Raw genomic sequence first — 26,241 nt, forward strand, 5'->3', positions numbered from 1 at the left:
ACATGTGATGCCTTATTTTTACGCTCACAGAACCAAAACAGTTTTCTTATATTAAAGAATATATCAAAGCTTATAATCCTTGCTTATAAGAAAACGTTCATGACGATGTAGCATTTGGCTGATCGGTATAGGCACAGATTTATTATTGGTGAGCCCTGTGTTTAGAGGGCACCTTACAGAGTTCATGCGGACTACCAGGTGCCCACGGGCACCACGTTGGAGACCACTGCATTAGAATTTTTTTTTTTATGTGTATCTGATATTGAATTAGCCTGCTACCTTAAACGTATGTCTGCAATACGTCTGCTAAAGATCTGGAGATCTTAAAAATATCTGATGTGTAATAACATATGCTTAACATCGTAGAAAGGACCGTTTCACGGTAAATTATAAACACCTTAAAGATGTCTTATATATGTCTTTATGATATCTGACAGTAGACCTCACGTCTTCGGGCAAACTTTGTATTGCAGATGAGATGTCTTACAGAATACGTCAAGAAATGTCTGCCAGATGTAGCGTGTTATCAGGGTATGGATGGATGTCAGTTATGAAACCAACAAACCGGGTGGGAAACTTTATGAGTTGGTGGTAGTCTTAAAAGTTTGATAATACTTCACCTTCTAAAGGAGCCGTTTGGGACAGCTAGAGACCAATTCATCTTGTTTATTGTTACATATAAGGTCGTAGACATATCAGACTATTTGCAATAGTATAATTTAGCAGTGTGTAGAAAGGTTAAGTTCTTTGAATGAAATAATGTCTAAACCATCTTGCCCTGCCTAAATAACAATAAATGTCCATAAATGACCGAATGAACTATTTCTGATTTGTTCAGATTTGTTTTGGCTTTCTGTTCTATTTAAATTATTTTCTATGATAGGCCTGTTGGATCCAGAACCAGACGGGGAGAAACTGTGGCCTCAGTTGAAGTAACCTATTCTGTCCTGGTATAATCTTTACTGAAGCACTCGAGATAGTCATTGCTGATCCCACTCACCAGATCAGATGTGTTGACCCATGTTTCTACATAATTACAGGAACTGATTTCTAACTAAAGAGGAATGACAGAAAATGGTCGCAAACTCTGAGAGAAGCTTGTTCATCTAATTTCTTATGTTAAACAGAATCATTGTATGTGTAGTTGTGTCGTTTTGAGTCATATTCATTATACAAATGCTGTTTTCATAAAGTATATGCTGAAGTGCAACGTCTTCGCATGCTTCCCGCAAACAAGTATTTTTTCACTAAACACGTAAACAGTAAACATTTTCCCTATTCGGTTCAATTCGAACCAGTAAGATGTAACAATGTTCAGTGTTTTGTCATTTCAGTGTACACAATGAATTCATTTGCTCCATTGGGTCTATATGGTGATGGAGATGCTTGGCTGCTTGTGAAACAGTGTGATTTGTGATTTTGTGTCGTGTCCATAGGCCAATTATATAACATAGAAACCATAATCATATTTTACCCAAATCCTCAAATAAAAAACAAACTGGCGACACAGAGGTTAACCCAAGCGGCGCTCAAATAAGATCGTATTCATGTCACTCCCTCCTCAAAGACTGTGGGTTGACACCTCTTTTTCAGGTTTACATCTGGACTCTGTTCACGCCTACATTCACATCATAACGCAACCTGCTCCTTTTCAAATCTATCCCTCGCCGTGCATCCACAGCTCTACTGGACGTGTAACGCTGGAAGATGAACGACCGACTCTCTGCGATTCTTTTGCAGCAGTGTAACAGTTAAATCAGCGCCGAATGCGTTATTGGATGTGTGTGGTGTCGAAGCTTGAACAGTCGAGTCCTCTACAGTGAGAAGATGGCGTCGGACGGAGCGAAAGGGGAGCAGCCGCCTCAACTACAAACACTGGTAACCACCACTGGTCATGGGGGCGTCGAGGCGGTGAGATCCATATACACATAAAGTGACATTTATCAGCCTCAATGATAATGACCGGAAATGTAAATCCTAACGGGAATGAATTGAGTTAATGTAATAATAATCGCCCAGCGGTGTGAATCGCATCAGTGGATGTGTTACGGTGCTCCGTAGGCTATTTGAGGGAGATTGTGATATGTTGCTAAATGTTACTTTGTTACAACGTGCCATTTAAAATGTACAATTCGTGTATCACGGACAACATACACATTTTTATTTTACTGTCCTTTATGTCAAAGTGCGTATATATTGTGATATTACCGTGGTAAGCCCACCTTATTTTTTTTGTCGCCGAATGTATAGAAAGAGTGCCATTTATCATGTATTGCTTATTTGTCACGTCTCGAAAATACAACGATGAATTCGAGAAATCGAGGAATCGATGCATTGTAATTGATTTGGGTATCTTAATTGCTCAGTTTTTTATGGATGCATTCGAATAAGCCTAAATTATAAGGACAGTGATCAGCCCAGTCAAGTAATTCGAGATGTATAGGATAGGTTGTGGGCTCAATACCCAAGACTCGTTCTGACAAAATGACAACGTAAAATAAAAGTAATGTAAATGGTTAAATGTAATGTAAACAATGTTGTGTGTGTGTATATGTACATATAAATATACACGTTTGTGTGTATATTTTTTTTATATATATATTTATACATGCATACATACACAATCACGCGCGCATACATACATACACAAGTACATCAACAATATTAAATTCTTGAATAATGACAAGTTATTATCATATGTGCAAGAACCCACTTACCACCCTTAAAAAAATCAATAGTACCCCCAGGAGGGGTGCTATATAGAGCCCTTCAGCTCTTAATGCTCAGAGGTACTCCTCGCTCTCATTTGTATTGATCTGCGTGCAGTTTCTTACGGTAAAGGGCGATCTTTAGTTTCGGTTGGTAAGATTTACCGTCTATCTTTGTAAATTTATTTGCATGACAGCTGAAACACGCTTTCAATTGCTATAACCAAGCATATTGCAAGTGATCGCTCTCAATAGTTAGTGATACACAGGATAGCACAGAAATGTAGGGAAAAAGAGAGATGTAATGAAGCGGAGGCGGCTGGGGGGTGGGGGCTGTTCACTGGAGATGTTTCTAAATCGGTCTGAATTTTAGTGACTCAGCTGGCGTAGTTCAGAGTACTGTGTCACCCAACCAATCTGAGCCGCTTTAACTGCTCGAGGCCCGTTTACATTTAGAGTTGGGTTGAACAGGTGCACATACATCAGCATTGCCTTTTGGCCACGGGAGTTAAGCTATAAATCTATGATAAAGTCTTACGCACTTAACAGTATCTACTAGGACACCTCTCTCAAGGGCTCATGAAGTATGTTTGACCCATGAGTAGATGATGTTGGGGGGGGCTGTTTATAGTGTGGTTTGACTCCATCCATATCTAACCTGGCTTAAGAAAAGTAGGAAAGAGGATGTAAATGGCACATTTAGTATGGATTCTGCAGGCTTGTTGGTTTTGACAAAATCCTTGGTGTTTCAAGTCTTACCAAATCTTTACTCAAACCCACTCCCTAACCCTAACCTTACTACCATCTAAACTGCCTATGATTGTCAAACTTACCCCAAAACACGGTTGGGTGATGACGTCAGACTCGATACACCAAGGAATTAGTGAAATCCAGCCAACAGAATCTTCTGCTGCCCAGTATTGACTTTTTTCTTTGACCTCAGCAGTCTCAATATTGCTTTATCAATGGATTCTCATCAATGGCGGGAAGTCTAACAGATTTCCTTAAACAAATAATTGATATTGTAATGATGATCACAGAGACACTGACACTTATGATACCTCTTGTTGTATGTGAAGTTCATACGTTTGTTGCAAGGTCAATTGTCATTAAGTTACCTTGTTACTTACAATATGAAATACAGATATAATAAACATACAGATGATGTCTTATAATTTAATTGTTTTAACAACTGTATGCAGCCTTCAATAAACATGCTTTTAAAATTCCCTACAGTACACTTCAGTACACTAATTTGAAAGACTGTATTGCTGCTTCCTAGTGCTGTTGTATGTTAGTAGAAGTAGAATAGAGCTGAAACAAACTAACACGAGTCTGATGGATGTTATAAAAGTAGTTTTTTAATTCTGTTTGTCATTTATGATGAAAGTCTGAAGTAATTGAAGTTGTGAGGAAAAGTAGGTTGTAGTATTGATATTGTATATCCGATGTCAAATTGAAGGGAAATAGTCTACTACAATGACTATAATAATGATTGAATGTTTGTAAGTGTTTTTACAAATCCATACATTTCTGCTCATCTGATTGTCTCTGACGTTGAGTTGTTTTTCTGCTTGCAAAGTGGTGAGAGTGTAAATTCACACGTTTTGTAAAGAAATTCACAGAACTCCATGTGGTAGTGTGTATATGTATATTTCTACTGAGCCACCAAAACGGGAGATGAGTTTTTGCTTATAGAAACATAGACAGGCTATGAGTCATTTGGGAAAAGTATATATGGTTGATTTGCTTGTGTAACAAATCAAAATTAAATCACTTTTTTTGTCACATCACCACAGCACAAGTGCCTTTGTGAGTGATATTCTTGAGAGTGTGCTCCAGAAAGTGCAGAAACAATTTATATATGGACTGTACTATTTACATACATACAGACTGGTGCAATATACACATACATATACTCAGTACACACAGTTTACTATTTGACATACTAACAGTTATCAATATATATTAAACACCATATGTACAGATTCTGCTTTATCTACACACCATAATCTGCGATGGTGCAGCAGATTACACATACATAGAATTAGATTTATACATAAATCTAACATACAGAATGTTTTTTTGGTCGCTGTGCCTATTGCATTGTTTTCACTTAAAACCAATCAGTGATATAAAGTTCACATTCAAATTGTCAAAGTGACTCCATAATGAAAGCAGTTTTTCCTTAAGTTTTTTCAACTCTACTTAGTGCATCCCTAGTTGCTATTCAACCGAGATGAGACCTGACTGAAGCTCTGGCTTCAAACTTAGTTGGTTATGTTTCTGTGAAAACTTAATACTGTATGCTGTGAGATTGATGCCCACTCAACACCTTCACTGCCAAAGATCTGATAGACCATCTAAAATATGCAGTGTCATTTTGCTGCAACAAGGCTCATCTTGTTGCTCTGTGTGTTACAGAATTGTGATCTGAACATTGACAACTTGAGCAAACCGGAGCTCCTGACTCTTCTGAGCATCATGGAGGGAGAGCTTGAGGCAAGAGATCTGGTCATTGAAGCTCTCAGGGTGAGTGTCTGATCTTTGCACCTGCACCACAAAATCTGTACTCCGTAACTGTGTGCATAACTGTAAATAATATAAACAACATTTTTCAGAATGTCTCTCAAGCCTTGTGCTCTATAGACACTTTCCTATACATCAAAAGTAAAAAAGATCATAAATAATATAAAGGTTGTGGCATGACCTGATTGAAAAGGAAAACATAGAGTTATCCTCCCCATTATATAGAGTATTAGCCGATCAATACGGTTTTTCCATATTTGATATTATTACAGAAAATGTTCAGCCAAAATATTTCTTATAGAAAAGGAAAGCAAAGTCATGGTCCAGCATTTGTCCCTATTTGTCCTTGCATTAAGGTCAGATGTTCTTCATGGAATAAGAGGCCAAACATTTCTGATTAAGGTTAAAAAGGGACATCCTTCTGAAATCGAGGTCAAGAGTATCGCTGTATTTTTGTAGGTGTTCCAGTTCAACTTCTGTGTGTCTGTGTGATTGTAGTGCTGTGCACATGTTCCTAGGCCAGTGTATTGGCAGAATGATAGGCACATTTTGGGGTCGCATCATGTCATGACTTCCTTTCTCGATCTGCTAAGTTTATACCGAGCAACTGATCAGTGTTATTCATGTCATTCCCCATTTCCGTTTTTCTCCAGAGTGGTTTCCATGCATTTTAGAAGCTGCTTCTTTATTATTCTTTTCCCTTGGCTGCAAGTATTTCCCTGCTGGTTTTTCCCCTGCGGATATACTATCTCTTTCTCTCTCTCTCTCCCTCGCTCACTCATTCCTTTTTCTGTCCACAGCAACCCGCTTATGCACAATGGTCTCGTTTGTTTCCTTGGGGAATTGGCGATAGGGCCAAATAAGTCTGTGCAGACATTCGGACAAACAAATGTTAATAAACCAACCCGTAAATTCAGTGGTTTCAGCCATTTTGTTTGTTTTCCAGATCGTACTGTAAATATTGCAGTTGATACATGGAAGACGAAAGAAGTGATCTTATGCATTATTAAGAAGCCGTCGGCATTGCGATTAATTAGCGAGCTGAAAAAAGGCATCCGTGTGATGTATCGCTTTTCATTTGAAACAATGGGACGTAAGCTGATTAAGCATGGAGTCGTGTGCCTACAAACCTTTGTGAACATGCTCTCAAAACCAGCTCATTCAAAGACACTGTGGCTCAGTTTTTGCGCAAGTGTCATTTAACGATGTAAATTTTAAGGCTAGTCAGTTTAAGGCATATGGAGGGTATTTGGTGGAGATAGATAGATCACTTTGAAGACTGCAAACTGTGCGACAATAACGTCTGTATATATTTTAGAGTGATTAGTAGAGTGGCTGTTTCTATTCTTAAAGCCCGAATTGTTGAACGGAGTAATAGATGACGTTTATTTGTTTACAGTGACAGAACTACAGTACAGATTAGGGTTTTCTTCCTGAGCAAGAAATATGTTAAGCAGAATAATTTAATTGTAATTTATTAGTTTCAGTTTACGCGTCGGGTAAAAGCATGGTTGTTGAATGGTTATTCAATTCCTCATTATTCCTCAACAGTATGGCTTTGGATCAGAACTCAGTTTGCTGCCTTTTTGTCTAGTTTTGTCTACCTTCTTTCTAATCGAAGACTAATAGAGTAAAATAGTTTTGTTTTTGTTTAAGCAGATTCTTTTTTTCATCATTACATTTCCATTTCGTCATTTAGCAGACGCTTCTATCCAAAGCGACTTACAAAGAGTTCAGGGAGCAATAAGCGATATGTCATACTAGAGCAATAATACAATAGGTGCTAATACAAAGTTTATGCAATCTTGGAAGGGTTTTTTCAATGATGTTGCATTATGGGATTGCTTTTTCCTTAAATCATATTTTCAATGTACAATAAATTCATAAGATGGTATCTTACAGAGCAGCGTAATTATGCATTTTACCTTTGTGAATAGCCTTCCAGAAGGACGCCTTTGATGCCTTAGAATGCTTGAACTGCGTAGGCAGCTTACTAGATTTTCGAACGGAGCCGCTCTGTGTGTATCGAGAGGTGCACGATTGCTTCAGAGGTTTTGCTTCCCTGTGTTTCTTTGTGTTCTGTGTCACCAGCGTTTGGTTTACTGAATCTAGCGCTCTGATAAAAGCCAGGCTTAAAACATTTTTTTGTTTGCTATCAGTAACAATCCACCTGTGTTCTGTGCCTATGGTCAGATGAAGCTTTTTAGTGTTGAACATACTCCATGACATAAGCTACTGTTGTTTCTAAACAGGAAAATGCTTCATCCTCTGATGTGAATGCATGTTAACTGGAGTCCATCCATGCTGCCACTGTCCCTGTTGATGTTTACACGTTTCGAGAAGCTTCTTTTGCCTCAACACATTATTTTTGTGTGCTTCATGGTTGAGTTGTTGCACTGTGACAGGCTGATAAGTATAGCACAAAACAAACTGTTATCTGGATCTATTGAAAACAGAATATAAGATGTAAATCAAAGAGGAGAACAGCTTGGAGCTGTCTGCGTTGTGTCAGTGTATTTCTCTCTTGCGCACTCTTGTTTTCTCTATCTTCCTCCTCCCTTCTGCCACATTTATATTCTCTCTGTCAAATGCAAGAAGCTGAACCATAACTCCACATGCACGTGTTCATAAGAAAGTAACTTAGTTGATCCTCATGTTGATACTCTGTCAGCTGTGAATGTGTATGTGGAGACTGAATGAATGGATAGACAGCAGTGCATGTTGTGAGAACACTATGGAAGTCATTTGATTTTATAGACTGCCATCTCAGGTATATTTCATAGCCCTGCCTTTTATTTACAAATGCATTATTTTGCAAAATCATAAGATAAAGATGCATTTCCAAATTTCCCTGCGCATTTTAAATGAGCAGAATAAATCAAGCGGCACAGGGATGTGAGTCAGCCATTTTGTTCGCTGTTGCCATAATGGCCTTTCTTATCCTGAATGTTTAAGCAAAACTCGCCAATGAAGAGCACTGAACAAGTGCACTCATAGCGGAAATCCAAACCTTTGAATGCCGTCCAAGTGAAGAGGAGAGAAAATGCTAGAAAATGTAAAAGTTTGAGGAATTGGAAAATGTGAAAATTAATATGAAATGTAGTTTTTTATACTTTAAATAATGAGCTTTATGGTTGCATGCGCAAACTTGGCCATTTTCAATGTTATGTTGTTAAATGTGATGGCACGGTGGCAGGGAATGCTGTGTTTGGGCGACCATGTTAACTTGCCTTTATTTTTGGCTGAAGACCAGCCCTGTCGATCTGACAGCCGCTGCTCCAAAGGGATATTTTTTAGAGAGATTATTTGTTAGCCATTACAATTCCACATTCACTTTAGATAAGAAAGATTAGAAACGTCATAATGGAAAAAAAATGTCTAGATTGTTTAACAGTACCTCCCTCGAAATATAAACATAAAGAATTATGTTTGCGACACTTTTTGCTTGTGTTGGCAGATACAGTACACGGTATCGGAAATATGCCAGTGAGCTTTAGAGTTGATGGCTTGTTTAACATCTTTCTTAATGAAAACAAAACTGCCAAGCGTGGAGGAACAGTCAGTTCAAAATGTAAAATTGTACCGTGCTAAAAAAGATGTCCAATAACATTTCCCTGAATTCGTTTGCCTGGAAATTTATGGAGAATCTGATAGCAGATTTTTAATGTTTTGTCAGGTGAAAAATCAACATCATGTTGAACAGACTGCTCCTCCATAGCCTGCCGGCTTTGTTTTCTATGACAGCTAATTAAATATGTTGTCTTGTATAACTAAAGTCTTTGTGTATTATTAGACCGCTGCAGTTTACGCTGACTAGTCTGTACGCAGTTTACGCTGAAGTTATGGAGAGTCCTCTTGTTAAAAAAAGTGAGAGACGTGTGCCGGACGGGTTTGGAGTGTCCTGCACACAGTCAGGTCTTTGTTGATGTGAAGCCCTTCTGTGGCTGTTTTGTCCTTCCCACTGTCTAAAAAGATATGACGCTGCCAAGATTCTGGTAGCATACAAATTGCTGTTCATAGTCTTTTGAGGGTGGAAATGTAAGTGTCCTTGCTTGCCGACTGACACAGCACTCGAGTCACACATCTGCCTCGCTCTGGCAATCTCGTACAAGTGCACGTGCGTCCTATATGAGAAAACAGTTTATAGGTTTTAAAGGGATAGTTTACCCCAAAAATAAAAAATGATCTTCATTTACTCATCAAAACACAAAAGATATTTTGAAGAATGTTGGTAACTGACAACACCGGTACCTATTCACTTCTATTTTATGGACACAAAACGCAAGTCAATTCTTGAAAATGTATTTTGTGTTCTAAAGTCATACAAGTTTAAAATGACACGAGGGTGAATAAATAAATAATAACAGAATTTTTATATTTTAGTGAACTATCCCTTTAATCCTACACATCAACTCCTTAGCTACATGCATCGATAGCAGGGTCCAATACACTATATGTACATAAAATATAACGTTAACCATATTGTTAAATTTGTGCAAAAGCTTAAATTCCCTTTTTTATTCTCTCTTTTTTGTTTGGGCTATAATGTAACTAAGTCTTTTTCCTTTAAAGTTTTCTTTTTCGTTAAAGGTATTTAGGATTTGAACCTAAAACCTCTGGATGCCTATATTTCTTAACCACTTAGCCACACCACAGCTGCTCTTAAAGCACTGTTGTCCCACCTTAACGCTTACTGCCCATACCAAAATGAAGCAACTGAATTGTCCTTTAAATATCACTGTGGATGAGGCCGGGCTATTTCTCACTGAGTGCTGAAAGGCAGGACAGCCACTCCGTCCAGACCCAGTCACTGGTCTGTTGCCAGCCTCCTTCCTCACCTCATCCATTCCTGTCCTTCTATTTCATCAGGCTCTCTGGAGATTTCAGCCCTGTTGCCATTACATTTCACAAAGATCTTTGTTTTGCTCTTAGGAAGCAGTGCAGATTTGTTTTAGAAACCTCTATTGTGATTTAAATAGACCATAACTTGGATTGTGAAAATCTCTTGCTCTTTATTTGGGTTCTTGAGTTATTGAGCTATTTGTGTTGGAGAATTATTTACAAGTCAGAACGTGGCACAGACTGCCCCTTCCCCTCAGAGTACACTAAGTGTATCCTCAAAATAAATAGCTTGCTATGTCTAAGCAAACACAACATACTGAATTAAACTCCTCAGGCTAAAAAGGATATTTTGCAGTCCTATTAGTTTGCTGCTCTAATGCAAGAATTCATCATGCAGAATAGGAGAGACAAAGAGCAATACGTGGTGTAATACACCGTCCTTTTTAGGAATCACCTTCATGAAAAATCAGTCATCCATTTTGAGCTTGTATGAGAAAAAGAAACGCTGTCACTCAAAATGGAGCTGCCCGTCATATGGTTCATGCTTGCAGCACATGTATTCTGCATCATCTGAAGCCTTTTTGTTTTATTATTGTTGAACATATGCTTTGTATATTCATTTACGCAATTGTAACATGAAACAGACTGTTTGAGAGAATTTTTCATATCCAGGGCGATTATTCGTTTTAAAGTTGCCTTCAAATGTCTGTGTGCACACTGCGGGTTTTGCACGTTTATTGGATTTTTATAGATCGGTCTGCGGAGCGCCACTCAGAAATGTGAGAGCGTCATTTAAATAGGCCACAAGCACCATTAGAGAGCCATGACCAATTTTAGCGTTCCAGCAGTGCCTGTCGATCTAGTGCAGGAAATGCACTGAAACCCTTTCAAATGGCTTGAAGGAGGACAGACCCACCCCCTAACCTCCCCCCACGTACCATCATGTGTTGAGCTGTGTTAAATAATTAAAGTGTGTTTCCTTACTTATGTAATGATGTCACTATAAATAGTCACAGTGGTTGCTTACTCTATATGTGGGGGGGGAGTGTCTTGAAAAAGGGACCTGCTGGGTTTGCTGGTGCCTGGATCCGATACCAGTCCTTACTTTTTCAGGCCTGTGGCATTAAATGTTAGCTTTAAGGCAAGGTGACTTCTGTATAGATTGATAGTGCCACCCTGTGCTCTGTTACTCATAAATACACTGTAAATTAGACTGTAAATAAAGGAATGTAGTGTAAGCTCTTTCTCAGCCAATCAGCGGCCGTCTTGGTTTATGTGCGGTGTGTAACAATTGCATGTGGTTTAATCTCTCTAAGTGCATCCTGGTTAATGTATGGTTTTGTTTGTGTGAGAACCCCAATGTAAGCTTAACAGGCACTTGTCATTATAACACGCCGGGGTTACTTGGCTTTTCTCTTGACTTGATGATTCACCTTCTGCCTGCATATTGCATAATGCTTTCTTTTCAAAGAATTGAAGACGTCATTTCTTTTTCCCTGGTGTAGTGTTTTGCTGTCCCTGCTGTGACCTGTTTATATAAGAAATCATCTGAATTGAAACGTTTGAGCCGTGTCGTTTTAGCGTTGACGCAAAGGAAAATTCAGGATTGGTTGTGAATCATTACTTCACATTGCATATAGTACGGCATTTTTCTCCGAGTGGTGAACATTTATATAACGTATGAGAATGTATGTGTTTGTTATAGTCTGTATTTGTTAAAGGTTAAAGGTGTAGTGTGTAATTTTTGGTAGGATCTATAGACAGAAATGTAATTTAACATAAATAAGTATGTCTTCAGAGGCGTATATAGACCTTACATAATGAAGCTTTTTGTTTTTATTACCTTAGAATGAGCATTTTCTATCTACACACAAGGCAGGTCCACTTACATGGCATTCATAATGTTGTTTCTACAGTAGCCCTAAATGGACAAATTGAGAGCATGTCTTGTTAATACGATATCTCCTTCGGTAAAGAAGCGAAAACGTGACGACGTCTTAGTTCTGTGTCAACCACCGTTGTGTTTTGAAAGGGAGGGGTGGAGTGAGCTGTTGGTTGCACTTCGCAACCTCACTGCTAGATTTCAAAGATTGGACCTTTAATTTAAAATAAATTCCTCATCTTTAAATATAGCTAGAATGGACCCAGGTTATTTTGCTCCGCTCTACAGGAGAAGTTAATCCCAAAGGGAAGTCTGTGTGCAAGAGTGTGTGTGTGGAGAATCTGACCTAGAAGCAGAGTATGTGTGTGGGATTATGACAGATCCTCTTTACTTTATGATCTGTGGTAATGCTGGGTTTGAAAGAGTAAAATATGTATGCAGTATGTTTCTAAATGATGTCTGTGTACAGCATGCTGTGTGCTTACAAAGTTTCAACCTTAAAGGTCCAGTGTGTATTTTATTCTGGATTTATTGACAGAAATGCAATATAATATACATTACTGTCTTCATTATGTGAGGTCTTTATACACCTCTGAAGCGTTATGTTTTTATTACCCTATAATAAGGTTTCTATCTACATACACCGAGGGTCCCTCTGCATAGAATTTGCTATGTTGTTTCTACAGTAGCCTTAAACGTACAAACTCCTCCATAGAGCGTGTTTGCTAAATACTATCTCTTTATCTAATGCTGCACTGTTGATTTATTCATCTCCAAAAGAATATCTCCAACAGAGCTGATGCTACGATGTACGATTACTGTCAATTAAAGCATAACTGAGAACTCTTTAGGTAAAGGATCATCTCTGGGAAATAACCTTTCTCTGGTTGAGCAGAGTCTGTTCTCAGGGGAAGCTTTTTATTTAGTTTCATTTAAAAACCTTTTTGATGCTGGAACTTGTATCCCTGTCATTAAGAGAACATTGTGGCTGTTTTTGACACATGCTCTTCTGCATTCAGTTTGATATTCCCTGTTGGATAGTTATTATAGACGGCGTCTAATTAAAAGCGCAGCTTCCCTCATTTCCTGAATTGTTTGGTATTGATTGTGTCTAACCCTGTTGGTACAAATCTGCTCCTCTCAGCAGTGCCTCACAAATTCGATGAATGCTTTTTTTTAAATGTGACAAACGGCGCAGAATTGTCGTTTGTACCAGCTAAAGGCTTTATTTTGCTTAAACAGATGTCATGAGAATAGAATTTCAATGACTTTGTCAGGAGTAAGCTTACATTTTCAGCAGAAACTAGACCAGTGTTGTGTTAAGGAATGCATTTGGGGTAAGCATTATTTTTAATGGGTCATATCAAAGCTCAAGAAGTTTATAGGAGAGTGTGGGTGACATGTGGTAGTTGGCATGGGGGACTCTAGGGTCCCACTCGATTGCCTAGATCCCCCTTTGGGGCCCTTTAGACCCCATCCCCTCCTCGTACACGTCTCCTTGGATACAAACCCATAAATCCTCCAGTGTCCTATTTTTAATGCAAAAAACCCAAAACAATGAACAGGTCTCATGCCATATGTTATGCTGGCTGATTATCATCATGAGGTAATGCAATCTGCCCCAGAAACAGCCATAAAATTACCTTGAGAGTAAAATAAGACATGAGAAGCAACATTTTGTCTTTATGTTGGGTCAATGGGACTGTCACAAAGTGAACTGTGATGATCAAAGACTTAATCCCCATCCGGTTCTCTCTTCCCCTCCATTAACCTGATGCCTTTATCTTGCATTCGGGTAAGGAGACGGGAGCTGCGGAAGTCCTTGCACCATAAAGTCAGCTCTGTGTCGATCTCATTGAAAGGCCCCTTGTGAGAGTTCTCAGACACACTCACACTCAAACAGAAGCAGTACAGAAAAGCCACTTTCTTTCACACAAAAGCCTCACTCATGGGTTAACCTCTACTAGTCAGTGTAATGGGTATAAGGGGTACTGCTAGAAGTCCACTGCAGATTTTGGGGGTTTGTGGTGGTGGCCGTCCATAGCGACTCGATTTATCAGTTGCAGTGGACTCAGCTTGGCATCACAATATAGAGGAATGTACTCATTTTTTCAGCGCTCAAAGAGTAATGGCCAATAAGAAAGACCCCTAAATATTTTGAAGTGCTTTTGAAACTGGCAGAGAATAGGCACGGGCGACGTAGTGGAGAAATGGTCATATCATAATAGTAATTTTATTTAATCATTTGTATTAAAGCTTGTGTGAAAACACACTGATGACACAAGGAGAAGTGACATTTAGTTAGTTATTTTGTTTTAGTTTATCTATAAACAAAGTCTTTGTCTCTCTCTTCCTGTGTTTATTTTCACGATCTTTTCCTCTTTGGCAGTTTGCCCCGAAGCCCCTCACTCAGCCAGTGCGTGCCTATAAAGGTTAATGCTAATAATACCAAAGACCTGCCTGAACTTAAGCAGGACTTCTGTGTGCTTTATACTTTAAGACCTGGCATAATGTGTCTATAGTTTTAACAAGGGTTTTATTGTCCCGCGCAGCCTCTAGTATCACAGCCAAACTTGTTAAAAAACAAATCATGGAGAGTTGGATTTTCAAATTAAATAGTTCACTTAAAAATAAACATTCTTTCATCATTTACTCACCCTCAAAACCTGTATAAGACTCTTTCTTCTGTGTAACACAAAAGAAGATATTTTGAGAAATGTCTCGGTTGTGTTGCATCCATACAATGGAAGTCAATGAGGGCCGATGTTGTTTGGTTACCAACATTCTTCAAAATATCTTCTTTTGTGTTTGCAGAGTCTAGTCATACAGGTTTGCATCGACAAGAATGTGAATAAATGATTTTGGTTGAACTATCTCTTTAGCCCCACCCTTTACTTTCCTTGAATTCTCTTGATATTACGCAGTATGTTTAACATGGCTCCTGACCCCCTAAAGACAGACAGATAAAGTAGTGCAAATGGAAGAGGCAGGACGACAACAGACCGGTGATTATAGAAGAGATTTGTGAAAGTCTAGAGGAAAGTACCAGATGGCTGAGAATCTCAAAAGCCTTCATTCTCTATTTGCCATGACACACAGACATTTCTCTCGCCTCCAGACTCCCATCTCTTTAGATCTCACTCTTGTGCTCTCTCTATTCCCACTCCTCCCTCGCTCTCTTTTCCTTGAGACTTAGCAGTGTATTTACTAGCTTTCACAGTTGCTGGTTTGTGTAACAGGAGTATGTTTTAAATTTGCAGTCTTTCATGCTGTGCTTCCTGCATTATGCATGTATGCAGTTACCACTAGGAGTGTTAAGAAGACACATTATTATTCCAATTGCAGAAATTGAACTCAATATTTTTGAAGTTGACTTACGACACACACACAGGGTGGAATTCGCTAAACAGTCGTTTTCGTGCCATTACCCGATTGGTATAATTCCTTTATTAAAACAACGCAGACGTAGCAAATGTATGGCACATTCTCCCTCGACCTCTCTGAAACATTATCCATCCATGAAAGTTCCTTTTATCCTTGTCAGCCTGTAATTTTTCTACCCCACTTATATGGCAGACTGCGCTCGTAATGAAATAAGCCTGGTCTGTTTTTGTCCAGTGCTGATCATTTGTTCATGTTAAGTGGACTGAAAGCAACTCACTTAGAGAAGTTTTATGCCCTTGAAAGCTGTGATACATAGCAGAAGTAAACCGATCGCAATGAGAGCCATCCATCCTGGGGTTTGTGTGTGGTTGGTTGTCTCCTTCTTTGGTGAGGCAGTAGCACATGGAGGGCATTAGCCTCCGGGGTGCTTTGTGCTCTTAACACTGTTCTTATGCGTTCAGGACAAAGGCTGCTTTAAATAGGGACACCATGTAGAGTGCAAGCTTGGAGATTATCTCTTCCATTTGAGCTGCGTTTTCATTTTGTAGCATTGCTCTTCCTGGGCAGATGGGGCCTGTAGATCAGCCCAGTGGGTTGTATGACACTGAAGCATGCTTTGGGAGGACGGATTTGCTCATAATGTGCTGGAATCGTTTTACTGCATCTGTGTTTTACAGAAAAGGCATTTGTGCAGAAGCATAGAAACTTTTTGAAAAATGGCTGCACTGTAGATATCTATAATGCACATAAAAAATTCTATAGGCTTGGGTTATGAATTTTAATCAGGTGATCTATTGACTGTAATCCTAATTGTTTTGCTTAAAGGCAGGCCATGGTAAACGAGCACTAGCTAATAGTACGATTATTAATTGAATCCACTTATGTATTTATTTGGCAGAGGCGTCTGCTTTTCTTAAAGTTATTAACATTTTTACATTGCATTACCCTTACCTTTCTTTACATCTATTTAAAATTTGAGCCTTTTAACTAAATTCACTAAAAAGTGTTAGAAATTGTAATACATTGGAAATTGTAATACATTGGATATTGTAATACATTGGAAATTGGAATACATTGGAAATTGGAATACATTGGATATTGGAATACATTGGATATTGGAATACATTGGAAATTGGAATACATTTAAAAGGTGGATAATTAGTATATGAAAAGGTATGCATATTTGTGTTGTGTTGTGTATTGTTTGATTTTATATATACACATTTGTTCTTGTGTTTTGTTTTTAGATTTTTTCAGTATACTTTCTGTATTAATTCAATATTAGGATAGCTAAGCAGAAAAGTAAACAAACTTTCTGTCCATCTTTAAAAAAACTTCTCCAATGATTTCTGCAGCCCTTCACCTGTGTTTATCATACAGCGATGTACAGTATCCCCACAAACATGTTGATGTTGGTCCAGGAAAACGTCCTGTTTGTGTATTGCTGCTAAGCCATTAAGAGAGAAAGTTTTGTTCACATTGTTGATATGAGCAGCTAGTGTAAGTAATCGCTGGTTTAGATGATCTCTGCCTGCTCTCCTTGTGTGTTTGAGTGTTATATGTCAGGTTGTATTATCAGTGTTGAATATAAAGTCAAAGTGTGCTGATGCTTTTATCATTCACCCCAATTAATATTGCGAAATTTTCAGATTCCCATGTCTTGAACATTGTGGAGACGTGCATGTTTCTCTGCCAAAGTTTCTCCATTTACAAAACAGGCATCACCATATACTGTATGTGTAGTAATTGCTTGATGTTATTTCACGTTGATTTATCAGTCCCACGGGCATCACTTTGCCATTACAATAATGCTAGGATTTGTATCTACCTCTTGCGGTTTTGTGGATTCAGTGGAAACTATTTTGCTGCTTTGAATCTTTAAAATATATCCTAGCGTACATGATCTGATTAGATTTGTCTCTCCTCCTTCACAGGCTCGAAGGAAAGAGGTCTTCCTACAGGAGCGGTATGGGCAGTTCAGTCTGAAGGACCCATTCCTCGCCCTGCAGAGAGACTTTGAGTCGGGAACGGGGACGAAGGACCGCAGGGCTGTTAGTGCGAATCCTATCACCGTCCTTGAAGCTGTTATGGCTCACTGCCGCAAGATGCAAGAGAGGATGTCTGCCCAGCTTTCGGCTGCTGAGAGCAGACAGAAGAGGGTAAGACCTCTGCAAATGTATCCTGGTTATTCTAGGAATATTACACTAGTGTTTGCAACTATGTGTTTTTAAGTGTCTAGTATACATTTGAAAATGTCTGCACCATCTGGGTTAATGCTGACCTGGCACTAATGATGACAGGAAATCGAGACTTTTAAACCAAAGCCAAGTCAAGATTTTCGAATTCCAGGGATAATGAAAGGATAGTACATGGTGTACGATTTTGTGCTTCATGATAGATTTCTTGACTATCTAAAATCTTCATAAACAAAGATGTGTCATGAAGTCTGGCATACAAAATCTCTTAAGTTGCACACTCTGCCTTGGCTTTTACCCAAGATCTCACAGGGTTTGAATCGTATAACATGATAATCGGGAAGGACCGAGCTGTACAGTGTAAGCCTCAGGCCAGGCAAGCAATGACAGTATGCAGGAAAAGAGGTGGTCGAGAAGGAGGGAAATAGATGCACCTATATAACACAATTTGAGCTAGTGGTACAGGGTATACAGTATGAGCTACAAGAAATCAAAACTGTCCTTGAGTTTTAAAAGCACCCACAGGCATGCTGGTGATCTCTGACCCAACACTTAAACACTTCTGCACACCAGATGTCAAGTATGCCCACCACCATGGGTTCAGTTATATTTTAGGATATTATATGTTACAGGATGCATTTTACATCATGTGCAGATAACTAGTATTTATATGTCATTGTTTCTTTGAAAAGAGATAACGGAACCTTTTGTTCCAGTAATAAACACTCGGTGCTCTGTTGTTATGGTGACCGTTCTTCGGTTGCATTGGTAGTTAAATGCAGCAGCTCTCATATATCTCATTAGTCACAATGAGCAAATGTGTATAATGCAGCAATGTTGTGCATGCTTAGATGGTGTTGTATATTCAAAAAGCGATCTGTTTTTTCTTGGGCCACTCTACCTGTTTTATCATCTTACTACAGTGTTTCAGAAAGTTTCAGAAAGTTCCAGTGTGATTTCTTTGGTGGATGTGTTGACTGAAATATAACCGCAATATAATAGACATGCATAAATGTCTTTAGAGGTGTATAAAGACGTTTCAGAATGAAGTGTTATGTACCTTTATTAACCTTATAATTAGCTTTTCGGCATGTTGTTTGTACAGTATCTCTAAACTCTATCTCTTAATACGTTCTGTTCTTCAGGAAACAAGCAAAAACGTGGTTGCATTCACAACCTCACTGCTAGATGCCTCTAAAATCTCCACATTGCTCTTTAAAAAGGCCATAGTTTACCCAAGAATAAAAGAAGAGTTTGACTCCAAAATCAGAACTCCGTTTTTGTTAGTTAGCTGTATTTTCTTTGTTACTATGGCTTAAATCAAAACAAACCAACTGCATTTTCTAAATAAGGGCTGTACTCCTATCCGTAACTCTACTGTATGGGATATTCAATTGCCTGTTGATTATCATATTAAAAGCAACATAAAACTCAAAGGTCAAGTATGAAGTAGTCAGACCAGCCAGCGTCTGATCTCATGTTTTTCCTGGGTACTGATCTCCTTACCTACTTTAGGAAGGTGTAACTAAGAAGCAAGCAGACATCAAAATAGATGTTGAGTTTATTAGTAGCATCTTCAGTTTTCTATCAGGTATGTGGCTCAGAAAACACGCGTCCAAAAAAAGCTTTGTGAGTAGGGCTTCACTATTAGGCAATAAGCACATGAAATGTGTAAAGGTGTTTTTCTTGCAGACACTCCAAGTTTCGCTGTACTTCTTTTTTAACAGTAATTGTCAGAAGAACAGACTTGACATGTATTATGTAATACTAAAGTATTTTTTGCCAGATATATTTTCTGTCTTGTGTGTGTATTATCTGCTTCCTCCGAGTCTCACATTTGCTGCCGCTGTGTCTAGCTTGAGATGGAGAAAATGCAGCTGCAGAGCCTGGAGCAGGAGCACAGAAAGCTGTCGGCTCAGTTAAAGGATGAGCGAGAGAAAAACAAACACGTGGTGATGTCACTGGTGCACGAATGCAAGCAGTTAGCGGCTCGGGTGGTTGAAGAGAACCAGCGCTTCGAGGAGCTCTCATCCCAGACTGAGCAGGATGGCCGTTCTGTTGGGCGACTGGAGGAAGAGCTGGCGGCCGAGCGCCGCCGTAGCCAACAGATGGAGGCAGAAATGGAAAAACAGCTAGCAGAGTTCGACACGGAACGAGAGCAGCTACGTGCCAGGCTTAGCCGTGAGGAATCTCGTGCTGCAGAGCTGCGAGCTGAAAGCGAGAGTCTGCGCCAGCAGGTGGAGCAGCTAAGAACTGAGCGATGCAAAGATGCCCCACCGCCTCCTGTTACTCCGGTAACTCCACCCGTCCCTGCTCCGACTAAACCCAAATCTGTGGCATCTGTGGCCGTGGGCACTGAGACAGCTGTTTGTAAGTCTGCCTCTTCTCAGACAGACCCACCGCTAGAAAATGAGGGGGCCAGGAAGGTGCCGCTCACCATACCTGTGAAGCCTGCGGGCAGCAACTACGCTAGCATGAACCTTCCTAAGACTTCCAGTGCAGGACGGGGGTTACATCACGGAAGCTCTCAGGCCGAAAATGGGGGCGAAGGCCAAACCATTCTACATGGTGTGTCTGCGACGTTGCCAACCGGGGTCAGCCCCCGTGTCCAGGCAGCCCGTTATAAATTCCAACCCTCTGCCTCAGAGCAGGACCAAAACGGAACAGCAAACCAGAGCCCTCCTTCACGGGACCTCTCTCCTACTAATCGAGATAATTTTGCAGCCAAGCAACAGGCCCGCCACACGGTCACGCAGGTTCTTTCCCGCTTCACGAGCCCGCCGGCAGGGGGACCCCCGGCAGCCCTTCGGCCTGGTCTGCCACACTCCGCATCTGAAGGGGGGCCTTTTGCTGGCCGTTTAGGCCACCCCCAGATTGGCCTTAAATCACCAACTGTTGCCCGCATTGATAGGGGTAACCCACCCCCTATCCCACCCAAAAAACCAGGACTATCCCAGACGCCATCCCCTCCTCATCCACCAATCAAAGTAGTAGGTGAACACAACAGGCCCGCAGGAACAGGGCCGGGCCTTGCCAAATCAACTCCAACCCCTCAGCTTCCACCAAAACCCTCCTTAGATTTGGGCGGTACGGTCCCAGCCTTGACTGCATCACAGGTGGGTGCTTCCTGGCCATGGGGGCCGCAGCCATCACCAGCATGTTTGGAGTGTACCCCTGTCACCACCTCTTCCACTACAGCCATTGTCCATAGCCCCTCCATAAACCCCGCTAGTGTCTCGTCCCATTGCTCCCAGCACCTGGGCAGCCCCCTGGCAGCAGCATCAGGTAAAAGGGTGCTACGTTTTTCACCCTTGCTTTCAATGCTTCTCCTCTCTACTTCCCTGTTTTTCATTCTTGATGCAAGAATAATGATGCGAGGACCTCAGTGAGTCCTAGCCGAAAAGAACACACATGTAGAGGAAAGAGGAGTATGCATACCTTTTCAGGGTTACCTGTAGGAAATCTAGGGTAGCAAATACAGGTACCCAATTTAAGAACATTGGTAAAGCCAGTTTTTGTTTATCGACCAAAGCACTTTTAGTTCCAGTTCAGAGTGACATCTTGAGCCATTCTTGATAAAGCAGATCTCTAGGGATCTTTCCTATAACCCGCTCTATTCTGAAGCTGATGCCAGAGGCTGCTCTCTCCCTTTCCACCCATTCACCTACAGCATGGTTCTCCTGTGTTACACCACTAACCTGTTATCCCACAATATCTCTATAACCACTTCACTACGTTTATGCCATCGTCTGTCTTGTTTTTACTCAACAAACTTGTGAACGTATTACTGTTGCACCTATTGTATAAACATTTCATTCTATGGTTTCATGGGCGTTCCTGGACAACTGACTAAATAGCATTGTATTTCTTGTCATTGCACTTTTTTATAGACATCTCTCTACATTTATCCACAATAGCCTTGACGGTTTTATACAGGTAGTGTGGATGGTTATCTAGAGTGAAAGCCTTGGGCTTTGACAGTGTTTAGCTCATATAGAGTCTTGTTTATTGGATACACGTTATCTTGTAAGCTGAACATATGTGATAGCTCCAAAAACATTTAGTTTCTTCATGGAAACGCTGTCAGAAGCTTTAGAGTTCTCTCACATTTGGAAATACCACCCTGTCTCTACAGGCCTCCTCGTAGCTCTGTGAGAGCACCAGAGAAAGAAAGTTGTAATCACCAGTGAAAGCCGAGCAAGTTTCCCACCAGAATCTTCTTTCTTACCGTCACTAGAGACTAATCCATATGGTAGCTCTTGAGAGGCGTCAATAGCAAACTGTTATCGCTAATGTTCCGAGATTGCTAAAAAATGGAGCACTTTTCTCCTTTTCTCTGCAGCCACTCGGCCATTGCAGTTCTATGAGGCTCCTCTGCTCTTTCTGCCGCCCATTTTAACCTAAAGACACACAGTTTTCTTACGCTTTCCACTAGACCTCAATGAAACAGCCCCAATTTCTGTTATCATTCTCTCTCTCACTTTAACCCCTCCTCTAACAAATAAACATAGAGAATCCCTAGAGACAAAGCTATTTACAAACTGCTTTTAGCATTAGCACAGATTAGTAGTTAGCAGTTACATCCACAATACAACTTTTGTTTATACGTAGGTAGCGATTAATTCGTTGCGTTGTCAAATTTCATCTGTTTCTTGGCTGTAGTTGCCATCTTCCTAATGTTGTCTAATTGAAGTGTGTGCCAAAATCAACTTTGTGTTCCGACTGACATGATTTATGATGCATGACTTCAATTATTGTGCCATAAAGAGTCCGCTGCCTGATTTTTTTCCAGTTTATTTGACTCTTTTGTCTTTAGCCTGACCTAAAACAGATGAAGTTAACTTGAAAAATTATTTGAGTAGTGTAGAGGGTGGATTGCAGATGCACTTTCTACGTAGAATAATTCAGTTCTGTTGTGGCAAAATGTGTATGTTACATAAACATTTACCCTCTGAACGTGGCGTGGTTTGTATTTTCGACAGAACAAAATTTTTAAATATCCTTCCGAAGCCTTGGATGTCCAAATTCGCTTGTTTTTCAATAGAAAATACTCTGTCAACTTTGTACTTTTTAAAGGTGTAATACTGTGTTGTCAAACACTTTTTAATACTTTTTATTTGTTAAATGTTTGCAAATCCGAGTGACAAGGAGGACTATTAAAAGAAATTAAGAAAAAAGATAATCACAAAATATGGAGATGCAAGGTTTCAGAAGTACAGCATTGATATACTTCTCTCCGAAGGATCCAACATTCTTGGCCCAGTCAGTACAGTTTTATTGGCACCTGGCTAAATTATGTACAGTTTAACCAAAGTCATTTTTGGGTTAATGTTTTGAGACCACATTTTGACACAACAAAAGCACCCTGCCTCACTAGTTACTGCTGTTGCTTGAACCTTCCCAGGCTGGTGTCCCTCCATAGTTCCCTCGCTAACCTGCGGTGACCCCGTCCCCCTGGATGACGGGCAAACCCTTCTTCTCCAAGCTGCTTCCCAGGGAAATGTCACTTTATTGTCTATGCTGCTTAACCAAGATCCACTATTGGATATTCATCACCATCAACATGAATTAACCTCTGCCTTGATCTCTGCTGCTCTAAACGGACACACAGGTATGTGCTGTGAGCATTAGCATTTGTATGTATAAAAAAAGTCTGAAACGTGTCCTTCTGTGCTTTAGAGTTCATGGGCTGCCTCAGCTGGTGTTAACTACTACAGACATTACAAAGTTTTTGAATAGAAAATAATGACTTGAATCTACAAGACCTTCATGTTCATGTACACATTTAAACATGTTTACTTATGTCTCGGCTACAGACTGCTTAAATCTGCTGCTGACTTCAGGGGCTTCTGCTGATTCTTTTGATGAAACAGGATTTACGGCACTACACGCCGCTGCCGAAAATGGTCACCACGGGTGAGTCTTCACCGCTGTTCTGTTTGCTAATGTGACATTGCAGCTCACAGAGGAGTTTATAATAGTTTTATTGCGCTTTTGAGCGCAGTATTGTGGCTTCTTGTCGTTGATGAGAGGTTCTTTGATTTTGTGACTTCCTACACACCATTTACTTCTGTATGTCAGTGCGTTTTTGCTCGTTGAAGTGCAAAAAAAGAGAAGTTGCACTAGTGACAGATGCACAAATGCATTGACAGGTGTTAAAGGGAGAGTTCACCTAAAAAATATTGTTGTTGTTGTTTACTTACCCACATGTCATTCCAAACTGGAATGATTTATTTCCACTGAAGAACAGAAAAAAATATTTTGAAGAATGTTGATAACCAAACAACATCGTCCCCATTGACTTCCATATATGGAAACCGAACCGAACTGAGACATTTCTCGAAATCTTTAGCTTTGTGTTGTTTTGTGTACAAATATGTTGCTTAATGACCATCGCCACTGATATGTCATTGCCAGGTGTGTGAGAGCTCTTGTCCAGTGTGGAGCTGATGTGGAGAGAGAGGATTCTAGTGGAAAGACCCCTCTCTTCTTGGCCTGTGAGCAGGGACATGTCGAGTGTGTGAAACTCTTTTTGGACGCAGGAGCGGATCGTTCACATGTCACCACAGTGAGATCCCACTCATGCACTCATGTCTCCAAAGCTTCAATTCCATTCTGCATCTTTGAAGATGCTTGGAAACACATCCTCCTTCATTCATCTCCATGGTTACTTTAACAGCTGAGTGTGGGCATGCTGCTGTCTCTGTGTTGCTCGGAATGTAATTATGCTCCCCGTTTTAGTAACACTTTAATAATGCCCCGGATTTCTCTCTGTGTTCTTGTTAGCTTGCCCAAAAATATTCAGGCAGTTTTTAAACTCAAGACGGTATTCAGTTGAGAAGTTGCACATTTAGATTATGTATAATTATGTTTTCACACTTGTGGTTTATAGGACAACTGCACAGCTCTTCACGCTGCGGTCAGTTCAGGTCACGTGGGCCCTCTGAAGCTCCTGCTTCACCACCCATCTCCTAAACCAGAGCTGGGTCACCCCATGTCTTCCAGAGACCCCAGCCAGGAGCTTCCACACCCTGGTGTGACCAATGGCATTCACATCCTCAACCACAGTAACCAGGATGGCTGGACTGCTGCCCACATTGCTGCATCCAGGGGTTACAAGGTACACGCATGAACACAAAGGAATGGACCTGAGACACAAATCTAGAGCTTTTATGCTCAAATATCTTGCGGTTTTCAGAAATGCATGGAGGTTTTATGTAACCACAGTCAACAAGACATGGAGAAGAGGGACACATGCAATCGCACCATACATGATGTTGCCACAGACGATTGCAAAAACCTGCTCGAGAACCTGGGTGAGTGTAGTTTGAAGGTGGTACAGGTCTAGCTCTTTGTCAACTGCTCAAAGATCATTTATAAAGTAAAAGCTTGATAGACAGCAGCCTTGCTCTCCTTTCTGCTTTAGACTGGTACACGGTTGTTGTCCAGGTGCTGATGGGCTCACCTGAGTGTCTTTGCCCTGTGGATCTCCTGGAGGATGGCTGCACCATTGGCAGAGTTACAATTCAGCGTCACACCAGCTGGCAGGAGTTAGCCCGGAGTTTAAGTAACCTGCTGACCAATCACCTGCAGCTGGTTTGTGGGAGCTGGGAGCTGCAGGAAGGACTGGGGAGAGTGGACACTTTGGGACTGTCGGCTGACAGCGTGGCCTCTGTGGTTATAGGTAAACACATTCACAACCACTATCTGCATTATAACAAATGTTAAACTCTGCTTTTAATGTCTCCGTAATATGCAAAGTTTAGTAATAAAGTTGTCTGTGTTTTCCAGTGTAAATGGGTATCTAGAAACGCAGAAGATTGTATTTGCTAGTTCTTTATATGTAGTTGAGTTTACCATATTGTCGTTGTTGTTGGCCTTTCATTACTAAAAACGATGACGAAGTCAGAATTGTTCCCGATCAACATTTGTTTCTGCATTCCCTTTTTTCTGTGAGGTGCAAAAATTATAATATTTTTATAAAATTTAAAGGGATAGTTCACCAAAAAACTCAAATTTGCTGTTTATTTACTCACCACCAGGCCATCCGAGATGTAGGTGACATTTGTTCTTGAGTAGAACCATAAAGAAGATTATTTGGTAAATCCGCAGCCCTCTTTGTTCTACTCAAGAAAAAATGTCACCTACGTCTCGGATGAAGTACATAAACAGCAAATTGGAGTTTTGGACGAACTATCCCTTTAATACTATTGTCCTTTTCTTTTCTGAGTTTGGGGTTAAATTATAACCATGACTTTTTCTTGAAATTCTCCAATTAAAATGTTCCGGGTCCACTCCATGGCAGTTGACACAACCTTGGTCACCTCCTTACACTGGTAAAGGTTCAAAAGGCATTAAGCAAAATACACGTTTGCCCTTGCTATTCTCGGACGACCCCGGCCTTCAGAACAGCTGCCTTTGATCAAGTTTTAATTTCCCCACCTCAGCAATTTCATACCACCGTTGTCATAGATGCGTGAAAAAAGAGACGGGCATTGAGCCTGTATAGCTGTGTTATTGGTGATATAAAACATCTGAATGTGGAAAGCTACCGCGGATATTAAAAGCAAAGCTGGTTCATTAAATGCTAAACCACGCACACGCATACGCTGTGGTGTTATTTACTCATGTGAGCTCTGTGCTGACACTGGCTTCAGTGCGCGTGAATTTAAAATGGCTCTCCTTCTGGGTGTTGTCCATT

The 26,241-nt window shown here is 40.3% G+C and overlaps 1 protein-coding gene across 1 annotated transcript in view; it reads left to right on the forward strand.

The window, feature by feature from the left end:
* The first annotated feature begins 1,718 nt into the window (after nucleotides 1-1,718).
* The window catches only part of cttnbp2 (cortactin binding protein 2), a 33,219-nt gene continuing 8,696 nt past the window's right edge, over nucleotides 1,719-26,241 (forward strand). The window contains 10 exon segments of the mRNA XM_079466428.1: nucleotides 1,719-1,911; nucleotides 5,133-5,240; nucleotides 17,280-17,504; nucleotides 19,397-20,825; nucleotides 22,945-23,151; nucleotides 23,357-23,456; nucleotides 23,958-24,108; nucleotides 24,433-24,660; nucleotides 24,739-24,856; nucleotides 24,967-25,224. Of these exon segments, the coding sequence (XP_079322554.1) occupies nucleotides 1,828-1,911; nucleotides 5,133-5,240; nucleotides 17,280-17,504; nucleotides 19,397-20,825; nucleotides 22,945-23,151; nucleotides 23,357-23,456; nucleotides 23,958-24,108; nucleotides 24,433-24,660; nucleotides 24,739-24,856; nucleotides 24,967-25,224 (2,908 nt within the window). The 5' untranslated portion in view covers nucleotides 1,719-1,827.

Source organism: Barbatula barbatula (assembly GCF_947034865.1).
Source record: "Barbatula barbatula genome assembly, chromosome: 10".
Lineage (NCBI taxonomy): Eukaryota > Metazoa > Chordata > Actinopteri > Cypriniformes > Nemacheilidae > Barbatula > Barbatula barbatula.